Source organism: Eulemur rufifrons, chromosome 6 (genome assembly GCF_041146395.1).
Source record: "Eulemur rufifrons isolate Redbay chromosome 6, OSU_ERuf_1, whole genome shotgun sequence".
NCBI lineage: Eukaryota > Metazoa > Chordata > Mammalia > Primates > Lemuridae > Eulemur > Eulemur rufifrons.
Window position 1 is genome coordinate 10,815,619 of NC_090988.1, and position 24,166 is coordinate 10,839,784.

Sequence of the window (24,166 nt, forward strand, 5' to 3'; positions counted from 1 at the left end):
CGTAGGAGTGTGTGCGACCTGTGTCTTGGTATGTGTGCCCGGTTAATGTGCCACCTGCATAGTGCCCGGGGTAGTGCAAGGGTTGTGTCTTGTGCTCTAAGCTCCGGCTTGCTCCTCGTGTCATCAATGTCACAAGCAGCCCCTCCAGGAATGCCTCTTATCACCAGCCCCAGTATACTGGACCTTGTGGTCCTGGGACACAATCTCAACAACCCATGCGAGCCCTGCTCGCTGTGGCTGAGCAGGCCCTGCCAAGGACAAGCACAGGCACGTCTGGTAAAAGGCAATCTGTATTGGTGCCGATGGGCAGCTTTACGGTCAGATGGAGATGCCAAGAGTCAGCCGGGCAGGATTTGGGGTGGAAGGAGGACGTGCGTCAGGAACACTGGGTAGAAAAGGGGGCTGCATGTGGCGCTGAGCAACTGCACAGGCAGAAGCTGCTTGAATGAACCAGTCAGTGCGCTCATTTCCTTCTAGTCTTGTCACCCTGATGCCAAGGCATAAGTCCTCTTTGTGTCCATTGTCTACTTCATTCCTAGAGTAGAGCTGGCATACGGCCGGCACTCTGTAACCACTGGCATTTCATTCTCAAAATACTTAATACACACACTGCTATTTTTAGCCATGCCCAGCCCTTCTTTCTATTCCCCCCACAGCACTGGCCCTGATGTCCTCTTCCACTGAGGACATTGGGGGTTGGGACCAGAGTGAATGCCCCTTAAGTTCTGCACTGAGGCAGCTCCCTTGCCTCAGCCTAGTCCTGGCCCAGGAAGAAGAGCAGTGATGTTGGAGCGGGGTGGGTGACGGAGTTATCAACAGGATCAAATGGAGGGCAGAGAGGGTCCCACTTAGGGAAATACAGAGAGAAGACTAATTCATGCACAAAGGGACAAAGACGGGCTGGGCCCCTTTGAAATGGAGTGAGATGCCTACCTATAGGTACAGGCTGATTACAGAGATTAAAATTTAACATGAGAAGGCGAGAAGGACATTTTCCAGGCCTTGGCCCTATTAGAGCCTTCTGTCTTGGAATCTGAACAAGCGAGAGTCTGAGCATAACCTTCCCGTATCAATATGGAGACAGCACTCAGCTCTGATCCCCATCCCTTCTGCTTGCAGCTTCCAGAGCTCAGGCTCTTGAATCTTCCATTTCCTCCTGCTTGGCCGTCCCTTTCCCATGGACAATCTCCTGTACCCTTAGCAGTCCTGTGGCTGGGCTGGGCTGGCTCTGCCTCCCCCATCTGTGGAAGTTTCCATTGTCTTGCCCATGGGGAGCATGTTGGGGACCCAGCTGGGACCCTCCATGCTTCTCTTCCAGTTGGAGCCTCATATTTCTTTATACCTGCATGAAGAGGAGAAAGGTAACGGAAGAGAAAGTGAGACACAACTTAATGAGTTCCTGCCCAGTCGGGAGAGGAAAAGCAGGTTCCTAGGGTCCCTTAATAATTGCCTTTCATCTCTGCTCTCTATAATTAAGGCTCCCTTTCCCCTCTTGGGCAGGGTATGGCCGGCCGGGATGATATTTACAACCTTACAACGATTATGCTGCATTTGACGGCTTTACAGAGCAGCATCGCATACCCCATCTTGTCTCAGCCTCAGATCAACCCTGCTGGGTATTTAGGGACAAGCACTCCCATTCATACAGGGAATCTGGGTGGTAGGCCCAAGATCCTATAGGAGAGTGCACACAGAAGGCAAGACTGTCCAGGGATTTCGGATTCCAAGCCCAGTGCTCTGTCTGCTCTAACAAATCACTGACGCCCCCCACACAGGCCTTCCATGGAGAAGGACCAGCTTGGGATGGTGGCGGTTCAGAGAAAAGCAAACTACCCCACAGGCCCAGTTCAGTGTCAGGCTGTGCTGAGACGAGCTGAGGCCTTATGCCTGGAGCTCAGGCATAGTCCCTGAGTTCCATTCTCTCACCTCTGATTGAGAGGTTGCTGAGAAGTAAGCTAATATATATAAAGCTGGACAAAATTCCAGGCACAGAGTAGTTGCTCATTAAATATTTCTTCTTTTCCCTTCTGCTGCTTTTCTTCTCCTTCCTGCCTCCCCTCAGGCCTGGCCCCAGGGAGCCCCGGTGGAAGGAGCTCTGCATCTGCCTGGTCCCCTGCTCGCCTCCTGCAGGGCAGGACAGGTGCTGGAACGCTTCCTGCTTCCAGGGTGTCTTCCTGCTCTCCATTTTCTCCCGGGCTGATGTCTTCCTTAAGGGCAAGTGCTTCCCTAATAAACAGCTGGTTACCATGACCCTGGGGGTTCCTCCTCACAGTTACCATCCAGCCCAGGTGCATAGCTCCCGCCAGCTCCTCATTAGGAAGAGGCTCCTGCTCAGCACAGCCAAGGGAGAGGGTCACCTGGCCACTAGGCTACCAGCACTAGCAGGTGGCCTCAGCCTCTGGCCAGCCCCTCCTTCCAGCCACGAACCTATTTGTGCCACCTCCACACCCACCACCACCAGACAACAGACAGAGCACACCAGGCCAGCCACCGAAACCTGATTTGAATTTTCCTTCAGAGGCTTTGATTGGTAGTTGCTTGTTTCTGCATACCCCAGGCAGAAGGGCCAGATGGCCTTGGTTTCTGAACGTCAGGAAGCACTTGCTGCTCAGTCTGAGTTTGGAGGGAAAACAATTTCCCCATCTCTGCCTCCTCTGTCCTAGTGGGTATGTCCCTTAACACTCTCCTCAGGGCAAGAGGCTGCCACCCTCTGCGGCATCTCAGGCCCCTTGGGAAACCCTTCCCAAGCACCATGCTTTGCTCGGGTTGAGAGTCTTTAGAACTGGCTCCCAGGAAAACAGAGAAAGTTGGAAAATATCACACAGGAGGAGAGAGGATCTGCACGCAGCCCCCGTTCTGACGGCACATTAGTCACAGACCTGAAGCAAATACTCACAAGAGTCATGGGACTTGAGGAAAATACTATCGCGGGTGGGTTAGGACCAGATTAGAGCTATGGAGACACATGGGGACAACAGAGACAGGTTAGCGGGGCTGGGGTGCGGCGGGGTTCAAACGGCACATCTGGGGGCTGGCTCAGCGCTCCCCAGGTCTGGGCTGGGCAGGCCTCAGACCAGGTCTGCAGAGACTGAGCACTGATTCCCACGAGAAGTGAGGTTGGCAGAGGGCCAGCTTCAGCTCGCTGGAGGACTCACCCTCTGTCTCTGGTCAGGGATGACTTCCAGGCCAGGATCTCTTTGTACACCAACCGACAGAGGAACTGTGGGAAGCCCGGGACCCAGAGGGAAGGGAGGGCACCATTAGCACTGAGCACTTGGTTCCCAGTGTCAGGGGACCAGCGGACAGTCATTCTGCAGGGGTCACCCATGGGCGGTGAAATGCAGCTGTTCTGAGCAAAGGGCAGCTGTTCTCATTGTCCCAGATCCCCCAGTGGCCAATGTTTTGGACCTCCAGCCTGGGGGGACAGAGCATCCCCCAGTACCCATGTGTGTACCCCCGGAACTCTCACCAAGCAGGCCAGGATATCGGCAGAGATGAGCATGTAGAAGACGTTGTTCCAGCCTGTGGGGGAGATGAGCCCGGCCAGCAGAGGCCCCAGAGCCGCGCCTGCGCAGAGCACAGCGTGGTGAGGCGGGGATCCCACACCTCTTCCGCCCACCTGGGGGCGGTAAAGAGTGTGTGTGTGTGTGTGTGTGTGTGTGTGTGTGTGTGTGTGTGTCAGGGGGGTCTGCCTCAACAAGGCTCGGCTGTGGGGGGCCAAAAGCTAGTCACACACCTATGGACCCAGTGCCGTCGATGATGGCCGTGACGGTGGACAGGGCCTTGGCGTTGCCCTGCAGGCTCTTGTGAGTTCCCTGGGGAGAGACAGCGGAGAGGGGCCCAGGTGGGCGGCAGCACCGAGCCAGCGACCCAGAGCGGGAGCGAGGCCGACTCGGGCAAGGTGGGGCCTGGAGCTTGGGCTTGAGAGGAAAGAGGGGTCCCTGGTGGGTTCTGCGGAACCTTGAGGGTCTCGCCTCTGCCGACCCAGAGAGCGGGAAATGGATGCAGAGACAGTGGCCTTGACCCAGCCCTCAGCCCAGCTTACCAGGTCCGCGGAGACCGCGGTGGTGATGAGCGCGTAAGGGCCGTTGACCAGCGCCCCGCAGACGATCAGCATCACTGGGCGGCAGCAGAGACAGGCCCGTTAGAGAGGAGGGGCTGCCCCTCCCAGCCCCAAGGCAGGAGCACCCCAGGCCCCCACCCCCGGCAGTCCCTCCACCCATGCCCCTCATGGGGCCCCCAAGGCGGCGCCTTTCCCGGGGACTGGCAGGACTTGTGACCTCCTCCTCACCTATGGAGCTGGTGATCCCGTTCTGGCCGATGTAGTTGTACAGGAACATCTGAGAGAGGAGCAGGAGAGGCGCAGTCGCCAGGCTCGCCCCTGCCAGGCTCGCCCCTGCCAGACTCGCCCCTGCCAGGCTGGAGCCCCGAAGTCTGGAACAACCCGCCCTGCCCCGGAGCCGCAGAGGCCACCTCATTCCTTTTCCCTCACACAGCCAAACTTCTGTGGTCTTAATGCAGGGATAGAAGGTCTAACACATGGTAATCTATTGTTTCCCTTTTCCCAAGCAGTCTTCTCTCATGTCTACCCTCAATCTCCTCTCCTTTCCTTGGTCAAGAAGTTTAGCTGGTCTCCATCAAGGTCAGCCAGTCACTAACCCTTTCCCAAACCCTCAGTCCGGATCTCTTTCCCAGGTGCCTGCTCCTCTGCTGAGCCTGGCTTCTCCTCCCCCGACGTGTGCACAGAGACGGCACGTGTGTAAACGCACACATGTGCACGCAGGGCAGAGGCCACACAGGTCCCTGCTCATGTGCACGTGCACTTTGCCCTTGAGGTTATACGCACCATGGGGGCAGCCAAGATCAGCATGATGCAGCAAGTGGTGGCCCTGCCGTCGGTGCGGTCAGAGATGAGCCCCGCCACGATGCCGCCTGGAACACACACCCCCTCACACACTGCCACCCACAGAGAACCCCGCCGTCCTGTCACCTGCTACCCAGCTCTGCCCCGGCACCCTGCCCAGCGCTGGCCTGGGCCTGGCATCAAGAAGCAGCAGAGACAGCAGAGAGGGGAGGCCCAGCTGAGCGGCAGCACCGAGCAAACAAACCAGAACAGGAGCGGGGCTGACTCCGGGAAGGTGGTGCCTCCTCCACCGCCCTCCCCTGCGCCTGTCACTACAGGAAGACCAACACAAGGGCCATCTTTCTTAGGCCAACCCAGCCAGGCAGGAGCAGAATTGAGAATAAACCCAGGAGCCCTTTTTTTTCCGAGTGCCTCCTGCCCAGGTCGCAGCCCAATGGGCCTGTCCCTTCTCTCTGCTCCCCACAAGAGAAGAGGGGAAGGCAGCCTAGTGGCAAAGCAGGGCAGGGCCTCACCTATGATGCCGCCAACATCAAAAAGCGTAGATAGGTCCCCAGCCTCCTTGGCACTAAAGTGAGCTGTGGAACACACAGAGACGTGGTCAGGCCTGGGGGCTCAGGGCAGACATCCTGCAGTGCTACGGCCGGCAGGATCCCTGCAGAGCACTGACCCGGCCCAGAGCCTCCTTTTCTGAGGAAGGAGCAGAAGACCCATGGAGCAGTGACCGGCCAGAGTCCCAGAGTCAGTGTACAGCTGTTTGGGACAGATGCCCTTCTGGCCCCCTGCAGGATGACCTTGACCTCTTAGAGCAGCCCCTCCCATGCAAGCCCTGGGACAGGGCCCTGAGAACCCTGTCCCACCACCACCTTTCCCCTGGAGCACAACGGCCCTCTGTGATCCCCCGGCCCAGCCCCGCCAGTCACAGGCCAACTAGGAGCTGCTCGCATCTACCTGTGCTCATAAACAGAGCCAGGAAGGAAACTTGCAGGACAATGGGGACCTCAGGTCATAGGCCTTGGCTATGGTTTAGAAATAGGAATGTCTAGAAGCTTGAATTGTAGCCCCACCCTCAAGATTGCTTCATACTCTGAAGTCAGCATCAAGGCCACAGAACAAAGAGTCAAATGTCCACCGCCCTAGCCTCTCCACTGTCACAGAGAGAGGCCTGCAGGTACAGCTGCAGGCGAGCTGCAGCTTGAGATCTAGCTGTGACTAATTCCTGCAGTATGTCCTGCAGAGCCAGCACTGTGTAGGTGGTGTAGTCCCCCTCAGGGCTGGGGGCGGGGCGGCAGCTGGGTGAGAGGTCCTGGCCCTGCTGCAGCTCAGAGGCTCCTGGGGGCAGGGGAGGGCGGGGCGGGCTGCTCCTTGGCAGAGCTTTGCGTTCCAGATCCCCAGCTAAGCTCCAGCTCAGTTCCAAGGGAGGAAGGTGGCTGGAGTCGGGGTCTAGGGGGCTGTGTACAGGGTAATCCTGCCTATATACTGGCATCACCTGTGTCACCATGACACAACGAGCTTCCTCTCCTACCATAAGTGGCCTTGGCCTCCTCAAGACCCCTTCCCCACCCCTCCCCGTGCACTCACCCACATTGGAGATGTAGAGCGGTAGCCAGTAGAGGAAGGTGTAACTGACCAGCTTGGCAAAGAGCAGACACAAAGAGAACTCGACCACGCCCTGGGGATTGGGACAGAGGGCACGATGGGAAGGGGCCCAAGAGATCCCTGGTCCTGTGGCAGCCCCCAGGGCTGGCGTAGCACCACCCAGTACTTTCCCTCACCTGCTGCAGTAAGCAGCCTCAGATACACACCCAGCCTCAATGACAGCCGTGTGGCTGCTGCTCAGTGTTGCTTCAAGACAAGTCTCCCCGCGCAAGCCACCCACCTCACAGATCTCCTGTAAAGACATTCTGGAAACCATAGATCACCCCAAGCACCCCATCTCCTGATATCCAACAGAAAAGTCTGGAAAGCCCTCCTTTCCCCTCCTTTCCACACTTCTCACCGGGATCCGGAGTGCCCCGAGGAAGCTGATGGCGGCAGGCTCCTCATATGGCTCCTTGGAGCATCTGGCTGCAGTCTCAAGGCCACTCTCCCTGTTAGAGTAGGGGCCATTCCCAGGGTCCTGAGGGCTGTCCTGGTCCTCGTCCGGCCCGCCCTGAGCAGAGGAGAGGAGCCCTTGCTGGGCATGGGCTGGCCACGTACCCCTCCCACCGGCTGGAGGGGCAGCCCAGGGAGAGACGTGGGGCTCCCAGGCTGGAGGGGGCGCACGTCTCTCCCGGGCTGGACTAACCTGCCAGGCCCATCAGGTCGTGCAGGACCAACCCAAGGCCTAACATCGGGTCTGTGAAATCCCTGTGGGGCCAGGGCTCCCTCCAGCAACTCCCCAGCCCTGTCTGGGTCCAGCCCTCTGGAGTGGGAGGGCAGGGATGGGCCCGGGAGGGCTCCCACTCACATGGTGCTGAGGAGGGGTGCAGTCCACGTCTTCTGGGTCTGGAAAAAGAAACTTTCTAAGAAGCTTCCCAACAGGCCAGGCCCTCACCTTGCACTGGTCTGAATTGTCCTGGGAGCCAGCCCCACTTCCTACTCCTAAGGTGGCCAGTGTATGTCCCTGCAGGAGGGAACAGGAATGGGGCTCAGGAGACCAGGTGTCTGAGCCTGGCTCTCCTAACAGCCAGCGGTGTCACCAGTGTCTTTGGGACTTCAGTGCTCTCTACAGAGTGGCTGTAATGCCTGGTCTGGCTAACAAGGCTGTCAGGAAATGGGATGGTGACACCTGTCTGCACCAAATGCAAGAGAGGGTTACTACAGGAATGTCCCAGAACTCCACCTTCCCCTTTCACACCTCTCAGATTCAACCACTGCTTGCCAAGTGCCCATCATGGGCCAGGCGTTTAAACTAGTGTCTCAACCCTGCAGAAATCTTATGAGGACATACTACTATTGTTAGTTTACAAACAAGAAAACAGGCTCTGAGAGGTTGTGATAAGTCACACAGCTGGTCCTCCCACTCTGTGGCCAGTAAGCTTTCCAGTGGATCCAGCTGCCTCCTCCCAGAAACAGAGCACCGGGAGGTGCACTCACGTTCGATGAGGAAGAAGAAGGTGAGGACGCCTACGGCAGCGGTGATGATGCCAGGAACGATGAACGACAGGCCCCAGTGCTGGTTCACCCAGACACCGGCGATCAGGGAGCCCAGGATGTTGCCGACGGACGTGTGGGAGTTCCACACGCCCATGATGAGGCCTCGCCTGCCGGGGAGGGCGGGCAGGAGAGTAGGAAAAAGTGAGGTGCACTGTTCGCAGCAGCCGCCCCAGCCTAGCTCGAAGGGCGGGCAGCCCGCAGCTCCCACGAGGCACTGAAGACGAGGCACACAGCCCCAGGACCACCGTCAGCGAGGAGGGGAGGCCTCGGTGGGTGGGGCCCACACCCCATGCCCAGCTCCCTGAGCGAGCACCGAGGGCGGGAGCTGTGGCCACGCAGAGGGGGTGGGCCCCGTGGTCTCGCTCTAAAGCAGTGTCCTCACTGGGGGGGTGATTCTGCCCCAGGGGGGACATCTGGTAATGGCTGGAGATGGTCACAACTCAGGATGTGCTCCTGGCATCTAGTGGGCAGATGCCAGGGATGCTACTGGACCCCCTGCAGTGCCCAGGGCAGCCCCAAATCAGGGTCTGACAGCCCAGGAGGGCAACGGTGCCCAGGGTGCGAACCCTGCTCTAAAGCAACTAATTCCGCACACAAACCAGTACAAGAAAAAACGTTTTACAGGCTTTTGTCTTCATTCAAAATGGAAATTCATCTATTATGAGAAAAAAGTATAACTAAAGCTGCCTGTTCTATGGGTCAAAGCATCGTCAGTGGGAAAGTCAGCACTGCCCTTGAGCTACCGGCAGGCTGCTTGGACCTCAGCGAGTGAACGTCAGCGACACAGAGGTAGTGATCTCCTCTTTCCCCTGAGATCACATTAGAGGCCACGAGTGACTGCCTCGGGCCCCCAGCCCTCTGGATCCTTCCCACTCGTCCTCCCTGGGCACAGACTCACTTTCCTTTGCCGAACCAGTTTCCAACACAGGTCACGACGGAGGGCCAGCCCGTGGTCTGGACAAGTCCATTGCAGATCTGCAGGGAGCAGGACAGTGGGGTCGGGCAGGCCCTACTGCTGGCTCCCCGCTCCTACCACGCTGGGTCGAGGGGCTTCAATAGCAAAGCTGAGGGGCCCCCACGCCCCACACTACCAGCCCTGCCCATCCCCCATGCACACGTCCACACACCCCATCGTCACCAGCTGGCTTTTCCTCCAGCTCAAGGCTGTTCAGGCAGAGCCCAGCCCCAAGTGCAGGGGAAGTGACGAGTGAAGGAAGGCACAAGGGACTGGGAGGCAGGCCCCAGCGCGGTGTGATAGAGGAGCACTGGACAGGGGACAGGAGTCCAGCCCCAGCCTGCTATGGCCTGGGAGTGCCAGGGAGGACGAGGGGTCTCCAGGGTCCTTTCCGAGATGAAAACAGAGGCCTGAGAGTGAGACAGACACTCGTACCTGGATGAGCACAAAGTACCAGAGCATATGAATGTTCCAGAAATATCCCAAGCCAAAGAGCGAGGTGAAGAGGCCACTGAGCAGCATTCCTGCTGAGAGGTAGTAGCGGAGGGGGAGCCGCTCCCCAAACATCCCACTGGGGAGGAGAGTTGGATTTGTGGTCAGCCCCCTCCCTGTCCACTCCCTGACGCTCTACCACCCCGTTCCTCCCGCCACGCTACGACCTCCCTGCTGCCACGCGTCAGGGTGGCCTCAGTGCCCAGACTCCTGTGTTTGCCCTGGCACTGCCGGCCATGCTCCGCCATGTCGGTGTTGCCCGTCTTCCTCTCCTTTGGCCGGCACTCCCTGCCACCTCCGGCCACTCAGAGCAGTTTCTTCTGTCACTTTCATGGGTCCAGCCACCACCCATATGCTGAACAGCCCCAACCACGGATCTCCAGACCTGACCTGTCTCCCAGAGTTTCAGGATCATATCCAGATCCCTTCCGGACACCTTTACTCGAAGCTCCCAAAGCATTTGAAACTGAGCACTCGAACGTTGAACTCCTCTTCCTCCTCCTGCCACCCAGCCCTGCACCCCTCATCTGAGGGAAAGGGACCCCTTGGCCACTCAGGCCAGACCAGGCTGCTCCCTCAGTCTCTCCTCTGTCCTTCCCACCCCTCATAGTCAGTCTCGAGACCACCCATGCTACCCCTAACCAGTTCTCCATTACCGCTGCCGTCACACAAACTCTCCTCCAACCTGCCCCTAGCATGACCAGCCTCCCCTCTCTCCAGTCCTCTCGGCAGCGCTCTCAGAGCATCTATCTGAAACGCCAGTCCGATCATGACTCCCCGAGGAAACCCTTCCCCACGTGGCTCCCAGGCCCTCTGCAAATGACCTTCAGCCCTGCTAATACCTTCCTCAAATGTTACATAAGCCTGTTAGCAGTTCCTCCCCTAGCTCAAGCCGTTTCAGGATTCCCTGCTTTCTCATACTAGCCCTTCTGCCTGGGGCCCCTTCTCCACTGCAAACCCACCTAATCTTCCCCAGTTCATGTATCATCTCATCCAAGTAGCCTTCCCTAACCCCTCTGCTCGCTCCAGCTTGGACTAAATGACCGTGTCTGAGCTCCCAGAGCACCTGATGGCCACCTCGGTCACAGAGCCATCACAAAGTTTTGTCATTAGCTGCTGATGTATTGGTCACCCCTACTAGCCTGTGAGCTCTTTGAAGGCAGTACCCTGCCTCAGTCATCTCGGATTCCTGGCAGCGAACACTGTGCTTCCGTGTGGAGCCCGTGCTTGCTGCCCGGTTTAGCCACAGCCCAGGATGGGGATTTTCCCAGCCATCCCTGCGTCCAGGGCCATCCTTCAAGGATCTCGGTCCCTACCTGCCAACCCTGCTAGCTCAGTGAATAAACTCAAAAGCAGCTTCCAGGAAAACCCAGGAAAAAAGAACTACTAACAGCTCTAGCAGGTGGAGGGGCGGCCTTGGCGACCGCAGTAAGGGAGGGGATGGCTGTGGGCTAACCTAACCACGTGTGCAGAAATCTCGGTCTCACTCGCACCTAGGGGAGCCATCACTCCCCCGCGGGAGCTCACTGCCACCCACTGCCCCAGGTTTGTCAAGGGCGGGCAGCAGCTCTGAGCTGTCCTAACTGCACAGTCACAGGCTGGGCCTCTCATTACCTGATGAACATGCCAATGGCATAGGCCACTAGGAAGGCGTTGTCCACAGCGCCCAGTAACTCCTTGTAGTCGTCCTTGTCTGAAAACAGACGGGAGAGACAGAAAGCTGGCTGCCCCTGCAGGAAGCGCTCTCTGGCCAGGATAACCCCTTCCTGAGGAGGAGGGAATGGGGATTTGGGAAGGGCAGACCCCGGGGCTGGGAAGGGCAGCCTGCCCTGTTCTTACCAAATGGGGCCCAGCTGCACCATGTGGTGTCATTGAGACTGTGGGTGTCATTGATAGGTTTGATCAGCTCCGAGCAGTTCTGGTGCAGCCGGCTCTGGAGAGGCAATGGGACACGCAGGTCAGGGGTCATGTCATCGTCCCAGAGCCCACTTGCCCCAGAGGAGAGCAGGCAACCACCCACCCCAGCCACACCAGCGCCACTCCCTGCCTCCAGATTCCACGCTGCCCCTGCTGGCACCTCCTCCTGCAGGAGCTGACTACGGGGCAAAGTGGCCACATCAGACCCACGAGGGTCCCTGCTCTCCTAGTCCATCCACACCCACCGACACAGCCGTCTTGGTGAATAAACTCAAAAGGAGCTCCTAGGAAACATTCCTGGGAAAGCCGCTGGAAGTGGGAGCCTGCCAGGGTGAAGGAGCAGTGCGGGCGACCGTGGTAAGGGAATGAGGAGGGTTATGGACTGAGGTCTGGACGCCTCTATCGAAGGCCCGGCATCCGCTACATTCTTCCTCGCCTGCTGGCCCAGCCTCACCTTGACCACACTGATGGGCTTCCTGGACATGTGGTAACAGGTGTAGATGAGGAAGGTCAGCAGCAGGATGAAGCCTCGGAACCTGCAGGTGGAGATGGGCGTCAGCGCTCGCTGCAGGTCAGCTGGCTGCGAGCTGGGGGCCAGGATCCCACCTGTCTGGCAGCCCCAGGGCCTCAGCACCATGAAGCTTTTCCCTCAGGCTCCCCTTCCAGACACAAGTTCCTCAGGGCGGAGGCCAAGGGGAGGCCAGGAACAAATGCCCAGAGGCCAGGGTGCTCAGGGTGACCCTACCTCCCTGGTCCTAGAGCCTGGGGCCTCTGATGGAGCCGGCTCAGCACTCAGCCCCTCCTCCTGCCCTGCCCATCTGCCAGCGCCTCGATTTTTCTTTGGCCTCACTGAGGTAAGGGTGCCTCTGTGTGTGTGTGTGCCCGCGTGCGTGTCGGGGATGGGGGGCAGAGGTGGGGGTGGGGAGTTGGAGTAGTTTTTAAAGTGTCAGAAATGATGGGGGTGAGAGGGAGGTGAAGCAGAAGAAGAGTCTGTTTTTAAAGCGAGGTCAACATTCCTCTTAAGCTTAGAGCACAGCAGACATAGGGCCTGCCCCCGCCCAGACCACAGCTGGAAGGAGTCAGCAGCGGGACGGCTGGTGACAGAGCCCAAGTCCTCCCAGCCCCACTGCGTCCGTTCCACTGGACAGAAGCCCATCCTTTCCATCTGTGGCTCACATGCACGTGTGCTCCCTCCCACCCCGTGGCTCATCCCACACACAGGTCTGGGATGGAAAGAGCAGTGTGGGCAGGCAGCGCTCACAGTTTCCACTGCGCCGGCCCCTGCCCACTCCCGAGGCCTGCGGAAGGGCCCCCCCACCCCACCCCGAGCCTCCTGAGTCACTGTCTGCTTCCCCAGCAGGGCATCAGCTGAGCCCAGTCAGCAGCCAGGGGCCAGGAAGCACATGGAAAGTAGATCTCAGAACGGGCCCCCGCCCAGGAGGAAGGGCCAGGCATCAGGAAAGACCCAGAACCATTACAGATCTCGTGGAGAAGGGTGGGAGGGTCCTGCAGCCCTTCCATCCCTGGCTCCATGAGCCTGAGGCAGGACACTGGGTGCTCACTCTGCTCTCCCAAAGAGTCTGCTGCGAACCCAGACTCACTTCCCCCAAGTGTCCATGAAGCAACGCGGCTACACTTGTGGAGCAAAGCGGTATTTCAGCGAAGGCTGAATTTGAGTTGGGCTACTAGGCCCCTTCTCATGCCACCCCCGGACTGAGCTTCCCACCTGGGACCCCACAGTTCATCTTCAGAGAATGAAATTGCACTTGCCCCCTCCATTACTTTGCTAAATAATTCTCAGTGCCTTTCCATCCCATCAGGAATGAGGTTCTTGACAACTACGTAGTCTGGACTGCAGGCAGCTTCTCTGGCTACCAGTTTCTGAAGGTGCATGGGCGGGATCACAGAGGTCTCTAGGGACGGTGACCGACATCAGCAAGCTTGATGGCAGCAATGTTTTCCGGGTCCCACCACTTGCTATATGGCTCATGACTCCTTGTTCAGGGACTTCTAACCTCTGGGGGAAGTCCTTCGAGACAATTTGGAGCGGGTGCCCAGCTGGCCTTCTGCAAAGAGCAATAGATGGAAGGAAACTGTAGCCTACAGCCAACACCCTCCTGGAGTCTGCCGGGCGCGCTGCCCGGTCTAGGCAGCAGCCGCAGCTTTGAGTGATGCTTCTCGCTAATTTCCCACGTAACCTCATGCAAGTTCCTAAGCCTTTTTTGCCTCTGGTTTCCTCATTGGTTGCACATGGATGATAGTGTCAACCCCATCTATCTCACTACATAAGTGGACACTATATTGCCCTCTAGTCCCTGGGTCCCTGGATGTGCCACCTTTAAGGCCCCCAGCTCAGCCGAGCCTACCTTGGCTGACCACACGGATGTGCCGGGGCTCTTGCCAGGATGTTTGCCCGCTGACCATGGTGACAAGTCAGATCCTCTCTGGGTCTGAAAGATTGCCATGGCCTCGAGGCCCCACTGGGGCACCTGGCGATGACTGGTCACTCATGACAGGCCTGGCAGGGAGGCCCTTGCCAGCTCTGGACCCCCAGTGCTGACTGCGAAGCCAGGACGCACCTCAGAAGACACGCTGAGCCCTCCCAGGGCTGGTCAGTGACAGTGGGGACCCAAAGGGACAGTGTGGCTGCCGGCACCCCTTCTCCTTCCACCCTCCCAACCATGCTGCTTCAACCCAAGGCCTCAGCGCCCGCTCCCCTGCCCATCTCCTGCCTGTGGTCCAAGTGTTCTTCCTCACCTGCTCCGTGTCCCTTTCGTCTGGAGTCCTGACCCTCAACCCTCGTAGGAGGAGCTGTGCCAGAGGGCAACAAACTCATGCCCGTTTCTAACATCCTGGTTCTCTTTGGCAGAAACAAGACTGTTCTCCTGTCCACCCTGTGCCCACCTTGTGCCAGGCACCATGCTACGGATCAGCAATAGCAAGAGAAATCGTAGAGGGTCTCAACCCCCATGAGCGCATGGGTCAGGGGAAAGAGACAGAACCAGTGTGACGGTGCCGTAGACGAGAGCATTCTTGGGTGACATGGGAGCACAGAAGAGGGACAGCCAGTCCAGCCGGATGATAGCAGCATCAGGAAAGGATTCCAGGAGGTGAGGCTTCAGCTGCCTCTTCGAAAACAGGCAGGAGGTGGCCAGGCCAATGAGGGCCGGGGCAGGGAGGGTGTGCCCGGGAGAGGAAGCAGCGTGTGCACAAGCATGGCAGCTTGAAATAACACTACCTGTCTGGGGAACTCTGCGCTGTCCAGGATATTTGACAGTGGGATAGAGCCAAGCATGGAAGGAGTGGCGTCTGGGAAGGAGGCAGGGCCAGGCCACGCAGGCCCCTGGGTGCCAAGCTGTGGCGTGCAGGGTACCTCTCGAGGGTGATGGGAAGCTAGTGAGGGGGGCTGGGATTTCCTAGGCCAGGGGGCTTTGGACACCGTCCAGGCCAGGTAAAGACCACGGCTCTCCCCTGTGGATTTTGGCAGGAAGCCCCATACAGCTCCCTCGCTGAAGAGCGGGGCCAGTTGCCTGTGCCTTTTCCATCCTGCCAGCCACTGCCCGGCACATGGCAGCACCACGGAGGACCCTACGTGGTGCTTTTCTAGGAGTCGATGTTCTATAAGAGAAAAGAGCAAGGACTTAGGAATCAGGCAAAAGCTGGTTTCATTCCTAAATCTGTTTGCTTATCTGAAAAGCAAGAGCTTATTACCTTTCTCACAGAACTACTGACAGACCAATGAGATGACGCATATAACGCATCTTCAATCGTTCCCAACATCCAGTGGGCACTTAAAAATGACAGCCGGTATGTTTCTGATTTTCAGATGAGGAAGAAGAGCTGGAGGGGCTGAGGCAGCCCATGCTGCTCTGTTAGGGGAGCAGAGTGGGGTCGGGGGCTGGCACCAAGCCCCTCTGGGTGGTGGGGGTTCCAGGTAGATTCACCCGGAAGGTAGAGATTTGGATGCCAGCATGGCCCTCTCCTCCCCACCTCCCTACTGCGCATACCAGGGTCTAGATGAAAACGAAGATCCCCTGGAGCCCGCCCCTTGCCTGGGGTGGGTTGAAGTGTCCCTCGGTGGGAGGGGGACACCTGCTGGGTCTTCCCATGCGCTCCCTCAGGAGAGACCAGGAGACCAGCCGCGGTCCACACTGGCAGGCCCGCCAGGTCTGAGGAGTCCAGCCCTGCCCTCCTCCAGGGGCTGGCCTGACTTCCTCCTAACTCTGACACCCAAGATAGCAGGAAAGTCATGATTCCTGGGGGCAGGGGGTCCTCAGCTGTGTGATACGAGGCTTGGCACGGGGACTTCCTGCCTGTGACTCCAGGGAAATGGAGGGATGAGCTCCCAGCCATACCCCAGCGCACTTGGAGCCCGGCCTCCTCCGCGCCTGGTGTTCTTCCCATCCACCTTGTCAGGTGTTCTGAGAAAAAGGCCAAGGGCCTGTAGTTCAAGAGGGCCTGGGGACATGGGTCCGATTAAGGTCTAGCTAGCCCGAGGCCAGTGCTGAGTGACACTAACTCACACAAGGGTGGCTGACATGTTCCTCTGGCGTGTAGAACCCATCGGTTTCACTTCTCTTCTCACGAGCCCTTCCTCATGAATCAAGAGGTCCCAGAAGGGGAGCAGGGGACAAAATACCTACAGTTCGGCCTTGCCTAGCTAGCCCTAGGGTGGCTATGAGGGAAGGGATGGCAGCCAGCAGGCCAAGGACCAAAGGCCACGCTGGGCAAGGCCCCCAGGATCCTTCCCGGGGAAGGGAGCCACTGGCTAGTGGACACAAGGAACTAGGACTCAGAAGAGCCTGGTGGCTAAGATGTGATCTGACGATCTTTTTAGGAAAGAGGAAAATACAGTACAGGTCGCTTTGCTTGGAGAAGAAAGCCGAGTGGGGGCGGCCTGAATGCGCGGACACAATGAGAAGTCACGGCCCTCGGCGCGGGCAAGCTCCTGTTTAGGCCGCTGGGATCACTGAGGAAGAGGGTGAGACGGGCGGGTGTGGAAGAGGTGGTGACAGGCACTGAGTGGGCCTCTCTTCCTAAGAAAGGTCGTGCAAACAGACGGAAGCTGCTGATGATGCCAGAGCTGTGGCCCTGCCCGGGGGTAAGATGACGGCCTCCTCTGAGCACTCCTCACCCTCACACCCTCCTCCGGAGCAGGAAGGATCCAGGGGACCAGGCTGGAGCCAGACGCCAAAGGGAGAGCAGCGACACCGCCGCCCGGCCCGCCCGCACACGCACCAACCCGCAGGCAGGGAGGGGGGTGCCGGCCTTCGGGGACTCTGCCCCGCGTGCTGCCTCGATTCTGTGGCTACTTTGGGACTGCTCAGCTCTGAGCCGGGCACTCAGTTGGTACAGCTCAACTGGGAGAAATAAGGCCTTGACCGACCAAGCAGACGATTTCTAAATGCTTGCTGCCTTCTAGGCCAGTCCCTGGGGCCTGAGTCAGACAGCCCCACCCAAAGCTAGCGAGGTACCCGCCAGGCTCCGCAAGGAGGGAAAGAGGAAACAGCAGGGTGGAAGAGGAAGCACAGAGAGCAGCTGGGGAGAAGCCGGCAGTCACGAGGGGGTGGGGGAAGGGACCACCACACCACAGGGCCCAGCCCCCAGCTCTCCGCCCCGCACCCGCACTTTCTTTCCAGAGCAGCCTCTCGGCATCGCGGCTCATCGCGGCGCGAGCAACTCTGCCCCTGCCCTCACCAGGCGCCTCTTCACACTGGGCAGGAAAACCAGAGAAAGCTGCGCTGGCAGCATCCAGGCCCCTGGGCTGGCTGGGGCCACCGCAGAACAGGAAAAGGACATCAGACCAAAAGAGGCTGAGTCTTAATTTCTGCTCCTGCCTCTGACCCTGACCTTGGGCAAGTTGTTTAACTTCTGAAGCCTCAGGCTGATCATCTTTTCAGTAAGACAGTACACTCCTGCTGTAGGGGCTTGATATCGGGATTGAATGGGATAGGTGGATGCGAAGAGACCTGCCACTCAGCAGGTTTTCTCTATGGGAGCATTTGAAGGTCCTTCTCCTGCACCTTCCCAAGGGTGGACGCCAGGGTGTGGCTGTGCAGGCCCTTAGCTAACTCCACAGGGCAGATCCCTCTGTCCCAACTGCAGCTCAGCCTGGCCTTTCCCAACTCACAGGGGCAGATCAGGGTGTGGGGGAAACAGCGCCACCGTGGGAGTTCACAGTCTCGCTCTTCCTGCCTGCCCAATCCACCCCCCCACCCATTCCTGCTCATCCAGCTGCCTTGTCACCTGGTCCCTCCTCCCACAGGCTTCTCTTCTCCGCATCCTGAGCTGTCCCCCTCACAGGGCTCTGGGAAATGGGCCCAGCCCCAGAAGCACCTGCCACAGTCGTCTTCCGTGTTGCCAGCTGCCCCAAGACACGCCCACGCAGACGCTGGCACGGAAGGCAGGTGCCTGCCAGGCCCAGAGCTGGGGAACCTGCAGGTGCCCTGTGGCTCTGAAAGGCCATGGAAAAGCTATTCATTCTCATCCTGCCAGAGAGGATCTGACAGGAGGAGGAGCAATAACAGGCAGAAACTCCTCAGCCTCGGCACACCTGGTGCCACATGACTCCAGCCTCATCTCCAGGGACTGCTCCTGTCAGCTGGAGTGACATGTCACCAGTCTGGAGACAGGAGACAGGCTATGTCTTCACTCCCCTGCTTTTGCTGGCTCTGTGACCTCTGCTCAGAATACCTCCAGATCCAAGTCAAAGACTATCTTCTCCTAAGAGGGAAGACTCTCTCCCTCCTCATACCCTTACAAGCACCTCGCGACTGCTAAGTAGGCTAGCACCTAAGTGCTTTAAGCAGCTTCTCATTTAATTTCACCATACCCTGTGATATAGGTACATCAGTACTTCCAATTTATAGATAAGGAAATTGAGCCTTAGGGAGATTAAGTGATTTGTCCAAGGCCAAATGGCCCTGTGATCTTTTTCCCATACCATACTATTATCAGGAAGACGCGGAAAGACCACAGGCTTCGCAGTCAGCCTGACCTGGATTCAAATGCCAGCTTGGTCATTTGCTAGCGGTGTGACACTGGACAGGCTTACATAACTTCCCTGTGCTTCATTATCCCCGTATGCTCAGTGGGGAAGCCAACATTCACCTTGCAGTTCTACAAGAATTACAAATAAACAATGCCTGGCACAAAGTAGTAAAAAAAAGCATAGAATAACAGTCAATAATTAACATTTCCTATGAGGCTGGCGCTGGTCTAAGTACTTTACACACAGCGCCTCATTTACACCTCATAACACTCGTATGACACAGGTGGTACTAATGTCCCCATTTTATAGATGAGGAGTCCAAGGCCTGGGCCAATCCACCTTCAGCTTCCTACCCTGTCTTCTTCACTTCTGCTTAAATGCCCTCCTTGGGGACATGTGAAAGCAGTTAAATGTGACAGAGAGTTCAATTCTAGATTTCAGACTATAAGTCTTTGTTCTGTTTCCCTCCACCCCAGCCTGTGTGTTGTTTGGCACAGGAAGGGTGAGTTGGGTTAACATCTGTCTGTAATAACATGATCACTAACAATAACAACAGCCACCGTGTATTACATGCTTCCTGCATGCCGAGCAATTGACACATGTAGTCTCCAATACCGTATGTGTTAGACATGCTCCACAAAGCAGCTTTCTTCAACATTCCCGCAGCTGACCTCTGCATTCCCCTGGGTGGTCCTCTGAATGACACAGCACGTATGAAACATCACCCTTTGGCACTCAATACACAGAGCAGGGCCTTCTGAAATTGCTGACTTATGTGTACACACCCTCTCTCTAGCTTGACCCTTAGTTCCAGGTCTTTGCAGGCCTCAGAGTTCAGCATAATAAAGTACCTGCAGTAGACCGACATTACGTTTAGTGTTTGATAGGAATCCAAAGCCATACTCATCAGGGAGGAAGTAGGACAGCCATTGAGTACCCACTGTCAGCCACGAGGGGTCAAGAATGTTTACACATGTTGTCACATTTATCCTCAAGAACCCACCTGACTTTTACGGATGAGGAAACTGGGGCTGGGTGGAGGTAACTACTCAAGGCCCACAGTGGTGGAAGGACTTTAAACCAGGTCTGTCTGAAATCCCCGAGATGGTGGAGAACACAGTAGCTAAATTCACACTTTGAGAAGTGTGCAGGTGACGTGTGGCTGGAGAAAGCTGCGTTACACTAAGACACTGGTGTGTGACAGATTGTTTGAATGATCCACCCTTCCCATTCCCCATTTTCTCTGAAATATCAGTTACTTTGGTTAAAGGATATAATTAATATACACAAATGAGACTCTGCTAGGAGCAACAGTGGCAGAGAGGTACGACTGACCGCACACATGGGAGTGAAATGTGTTTTTGTTTATTAAGGGGAAAAAAGTTTTATCCTAAGTGAAATGACAGGTGAAATGAGAAAGAAGACAATGAAGGACAAAACCTATTGGATATATTTGTAAAAGATCTGTGGAAAGGGAATTTGATTTGCCTTGGATTATAGTATGTGCAAATAATAAGTCTGAAAACAAGCAATTAAGTGTGTTAAAATTTCCCCAAAGCTGGCTCAATTTTGGTGAGTTTACTCATATTGGTTTTACAAAGAGAGCCTCTGGAAAATGACAAAGATTTATTCTTTAGTCTTTTAAAAAGAGAGGTACTGGGAATAATTCAGGTTTATTTGATATGTTAATATTGATCAATTGCATGGGAATAATTGTCAAATCAGAAGAGATACTCAGCCTTCTCTAGGTTAAATTTGTATAGGTAAATATTATTTATATAAACATTTCAGAAATTATACACTGTACAAGAACTTGCACACAGTTCTTGGTGTCCTTTCTGTCCATGATGTTTCCATTTATCAGCGCCCCGGTGGTGATCTACCTGATGACGACAGTGTAGTGTCACCAGATGTTATTTCAGCTACGATTTAAAACGTTACTTGCTGGGCTGCAACTTCTTAAATTTAAATCTAGCGTCTTCCAGGCCATCGGTTTTCAAGGACTAATTCCAGACTTAACTGAATCTCTTTAGTTGATATTCTCAGTATATTATGTAAATTGTGTCTCAGGGTTTTTATATGCTGTATCTTAAGATTTTTTTTCCCCTCTGTAAAAATTATGTTCATCCATTTTTATAAATTAATGTAACATTCACTATCTTCTTCGAAATTAGCCTTATTATGTTTTTAGACATTGTCTAGAATTTTTGTTTGTTTAGATTGGCTTCTTTTTGATTTGCAGACCACAGGAGCAACCAAATTGCCTTGTCAGTTGCATTATTCTTATCATGAATTCTCATCAGGTAGTTCACTTTTGAAAATTATCAGTAATAAGTTAACCAGCACTTTTTAAGTCTCCATCACCCACAAATAGTTTTTATTTTACTCTGTTTCTTCCTAAAGTCTCTGCAATCAGCTATAGGATAGCATTTTATTTTATTTTATTTTTTTAGAGACGGGGTCTCACTATGTTGCTCAGGCTGGAGTGTAGTGGCTGTTATTCACAGGTGTGATCATAGCATAGCACACTGCAGCTCCAAACTCCTGGGCTCAAGCAATCCTCCTGCCTCAGCCTCCCAAGTAGGTGGGACTATAGGTGCTCCACAGCACCCAGCAGGCCAGAGTTTTTATCTTTAACAGCCAAGAACTGCTCAGAACAGCACGGTACTGAGTGCTTACTCTTGGGTACAGATTTCGGATGGCACTACTTAGACAACTTTGAGAACATACTAGTGGACTGGCTCAGGACTTCCAGAACTCTTTAGTCAAGGAGCAGGTGGGTTTTGAGATTGCTAACCCAAGATTCAGAGGGACAGAACTAACCCCATAGGACTGAATGAACTGATAAAGGACGACTGTCCTTTATGTTCGAAACGTTGTTGCTGTTGTTACAGTGTTCTATTTTCCGGATATATAAGGAAGACCTTTATCTTTCTTCTTAGGCTATATTAAGCCATAACAATTTAGTAGACTCTGCTTTTGTAAACTGAAATGACATATTTATAAATATCTTATTCCCCCTACCAGACTCCTCAGAATTCAGAAACTCTTATTGAGTCTTCTTGCTTTTCGTGGCAATATGGTTGTTTGCATAGGTTCAAGAAGAATCTGTCCTCTTTTTCACCAGGACATAATTAGAAAAAATTGTTATACAACCAAGGCCCAGCCTGGAATGTCATATTTGACAAGGATGCCTATTTAATCTGATATAGCCAGCCCTTTTTAAGGAACTAACATTCACTGTATGGAGCCAATGCTAATAGAATCCTCCCAAGAAAACTGGCTTACTGGGTTCCCAGCTCTATAGGCAAAAAGGAAGTTAACTCCCTGGCTGACCCAGAAAACTTAAGATATTTGAGACCTTGAGAAGAGAGGAATTTGCCCAAATTTGTAGGTGCACAAGGTACGACCTGGTGGAGACAGTTTCCTGGCTTGGCTTCCTAATCTCAGGACAATAAACAGTTAAAGGCTTTTAAAAATCTAATCTAAGACTCCTTAAGAAAACTTCCAGTAAAGCAAACTTAACTAGGCCTATATGGTAAATTAACATTCTTGGTGTACCTATATAAATAATCAGATCAAATCTAATGATTATTGGATTTTATGATCAAGAATAATCTTTCTAGGATACTATTTTTTAAGTCAAAACAGGGAGGCAATAGAAAAAAAACTGGGTGGGGAACCTGTAGCCTCAAAGCCACCTGTGGCCTTCCAGATCCCCAAGTGTGGCCCCTTATTTTACAGAACAAATCCTTTTAGTAAAGGGATTTGGACTGTGAAGTTTGGATTCAGTCAAAAGGCTGCACTCAAGGATCTAGAAGGCCGCGTGTGGCCCCAAGGCCACAGGTTCCCTGCTCCTCACAAACTCTAGCCTTTTATTCACCTTGAGCTATTTTATAATTCTTTGAGGTAATAGGTAACTGATAAATCATGTAAAATATGTCTATGAAGATAGTTTCAATAGTCTTCCCTCCCAACCTGTGGAAAAACCAGTTTGGTCTCGATATTCCTGATCTGTAAATGGGTATGTGCTTTATATTCTCTTTTTTAAATTGTGGTAATATATATATATATATATATATAAAAAACGTAAATTTTACCATTTAACCATTTTTAAGAGGACAGTTCAGTGGCATTAGGGACATTCACATTGTTGTGCAACCATCACCACCATCTAACTTCAGAACTGTTTTCATCTTCCCACACTGAAACTCCATACCCATTAAGCAATAACTCCCCATTTCCCTTCTCTGGATTCTCTTTTGAACCAATTAGAACATCTGGCTCCTTCATTATGAGTAAAATAAAATCTTTAACACATGTTCATTTTTATATCCTTATGAGAGTCATGATTTTAATCTTTTTCTGAAAAATATTTTTTAACAGTCCCAAACTCAAAAAAGACCAGGTAAGTAATCTAACTTAGTGAAGAAGGTTGGAAGTGATGAAGACTGTCACCAGTTGGAAAGTGCCTAGGGTCACCAACTGTCTTGCTCTGCCCAGGACTGAAAGCGTGGGGGACAAAAGACTTTCTGTTTCAACCTGGACAAGTTGGTCTCCCTAAAAACACCTGCCCTATCTAAAGAGGGCTCCTCAATCCTACTAACTTAATTTGGAAATTAGGCCTGGTATTGCTACATCATCTATTTTTCAAGAGAAGCCAGGAATCTATTTTTGTTAAATTTTATAATTTGTAAATGATGGCAACTAACACAATATTTACGAAGTGTGCAAACCAAGCAAATTGCTCCAACATTTGAATATCTCTGACACAGAGTCAGCTGAACATCTCCGTCTTGCCAGGCAGCCCCACACGTTGTGGCCTCCTGTGGTCAGGGGGAAGGCTGTGGCAGCCAGCTCCCCCGCTGTGGGGGACCACCCAGGTGCGGAGCAGCTGCAGCTCCGCTGAGAGGTATGCCCTTTCCAGGGGTGTCTCCCAGGGCCTAGACCCCTCAAGGAAAGCTCCCAGGACCACTGAGTTCTGGCCTTGGTGTTGCCCAAGGGCTAACAGAGACCAAAAAGGACATTCACGAACCCCCATGGCCACCTTTTTACTCTGCCACCTGGCTTCCGTTCCCCAGCCTCCGAGTCCATGTTCCCCAGGTGCACAAAGATATGAAATGAGGTGCTTGGAAGGTTCCCGGTGGGTGTGTGGGTGTGGGTGTGTGTGTGGGGTGGAGGGGACGGCAAACAGGAAATGATGGAGACCCCTCCAGCAGCCTGTTCTTCAGCACTGTCACACAGCCAGCGTCACAGAGTCTGGGGGAACGCAGAGTTAGGAAGCGAGTGTGTTATCAATCTTCCAGGCTGGCGCCGCCGCAGGAGCCCGGGCCAGATCCTGCAAACCCTCGGAGCGGCGCAGCGGCGCTGGGGCCGACCCCGTCTGTCCCCCGAGGCTGCCCCGGCGGTCCCGGCGCGGGAGCTGCCCGGCTGGCGGCCTCCCACCCCCAGCCCGCTCACCAGCTGTCCCGGGAGAAGGCGCGGAAGAACCAGACACCCGGAGCCAGGGAAGACCGCATCTTGCCCGACCGGTACCCGAAGCCGAGTCGACGGAGGAGGGCGCAGAGCTGGGCGCGTGTCCCGGCCGGGCTGTCAGCGGGGTTTAAAGGCCCCGCCGGTCGGCCCGCCCTGGCCCCGCGGCCGGAGGTCAGGAGCCCCCGCCCCGTTGCACCTGACCGCCCTCGGGGTCTGGCCCAGCGCAAACCGGCTGGCCATCCCCCAGCCCGTTCGCTAGCGCCTGAGTTTTCTGTGCTTTGCCTCCCTGTCCAGAAACTGACAGCTCTGTTTCTGGGGATCCTCTTTCTGCTCTGCA

The 24,166-nt window shown here is 54.9% G+C and overlaps 1 protein-coding gene across 2 annotated transcripts; it reads right to left on the reverse strand.

Moving 5' to 3' along the window:
• On the reverse strand, positions 1–24,148 carry SLC37A2 (solute carrier family 37 member 2). 2 transcript variants are annotated; one of them, XM_069468725.1, is made up of 19 exons: positions 23,815–24,148; positions 11,818–11,899; positions 11,286–11,379; positions 11,061–11,139; positions 9,390–9,525; positions 8,898–8,974; positions 7,940–8,106; positions 7,311–7,348; positions 6,861–7,013; positions 6,443–6,533; positions 5,377–5,439; positions 4,847–4,932; positions 4,292–4,340; positions 4,046–4,119; positions 3,737–3,815; positions 3,470–3,567; positions 3,156–3,220; positions 2,897–2,953; positions 1–1,342 (listed from the first exon to the last, which is right to left on the reverse strand). In XM_069468725.1, exons 1-18 carry the CDS (start codon positions 23,871–23,873, stop codon positions 2,923–2,925), a joined length of 1,521 nt encoding a protein of 506 aa, XP_069324826.1. In that variant the 5' UTR covers positions 23,874–24,148; the 3' UTR covers positions 1–1,342; positions 2,897–2,922. The 2 variants fall into 2 exon arrangements, with proteins under 2 accessions (XP_069324826.1, XP_069324825.1); XM_069468724.1 differs by lacking the exon at positions 2,897–2,953 and having other exon boundaries at positions 23,815–23,936.
• Between the last annotated feature and the right edge of the window lie 18 nt (positions 24,149–24,166).

Coding starts and splice junctions, on each gene's coding strand:
- SLC37A2 (XM_069468725.1), bottom strand. CDS start 23,873: ATGCGGTCTTCCCTGGCTCCGGGTGTCTGGTTCTTCCGCGCCTTCTCC. Junction 11,140..11,285: donor GTGCAGCTGGGCCCCATTTG/GTAAGAACAGGG, acceptor GTCTGTTTTCAG/ACAAGGACGACTACAAGGAG. Junction 8,975..9,389: donor GGTACTTTGTGCTCATCCAG/GTACGAGTGTCT, acceptor TGCTCCCTGCAG/ATCTGCAATGGACTTGTCCA.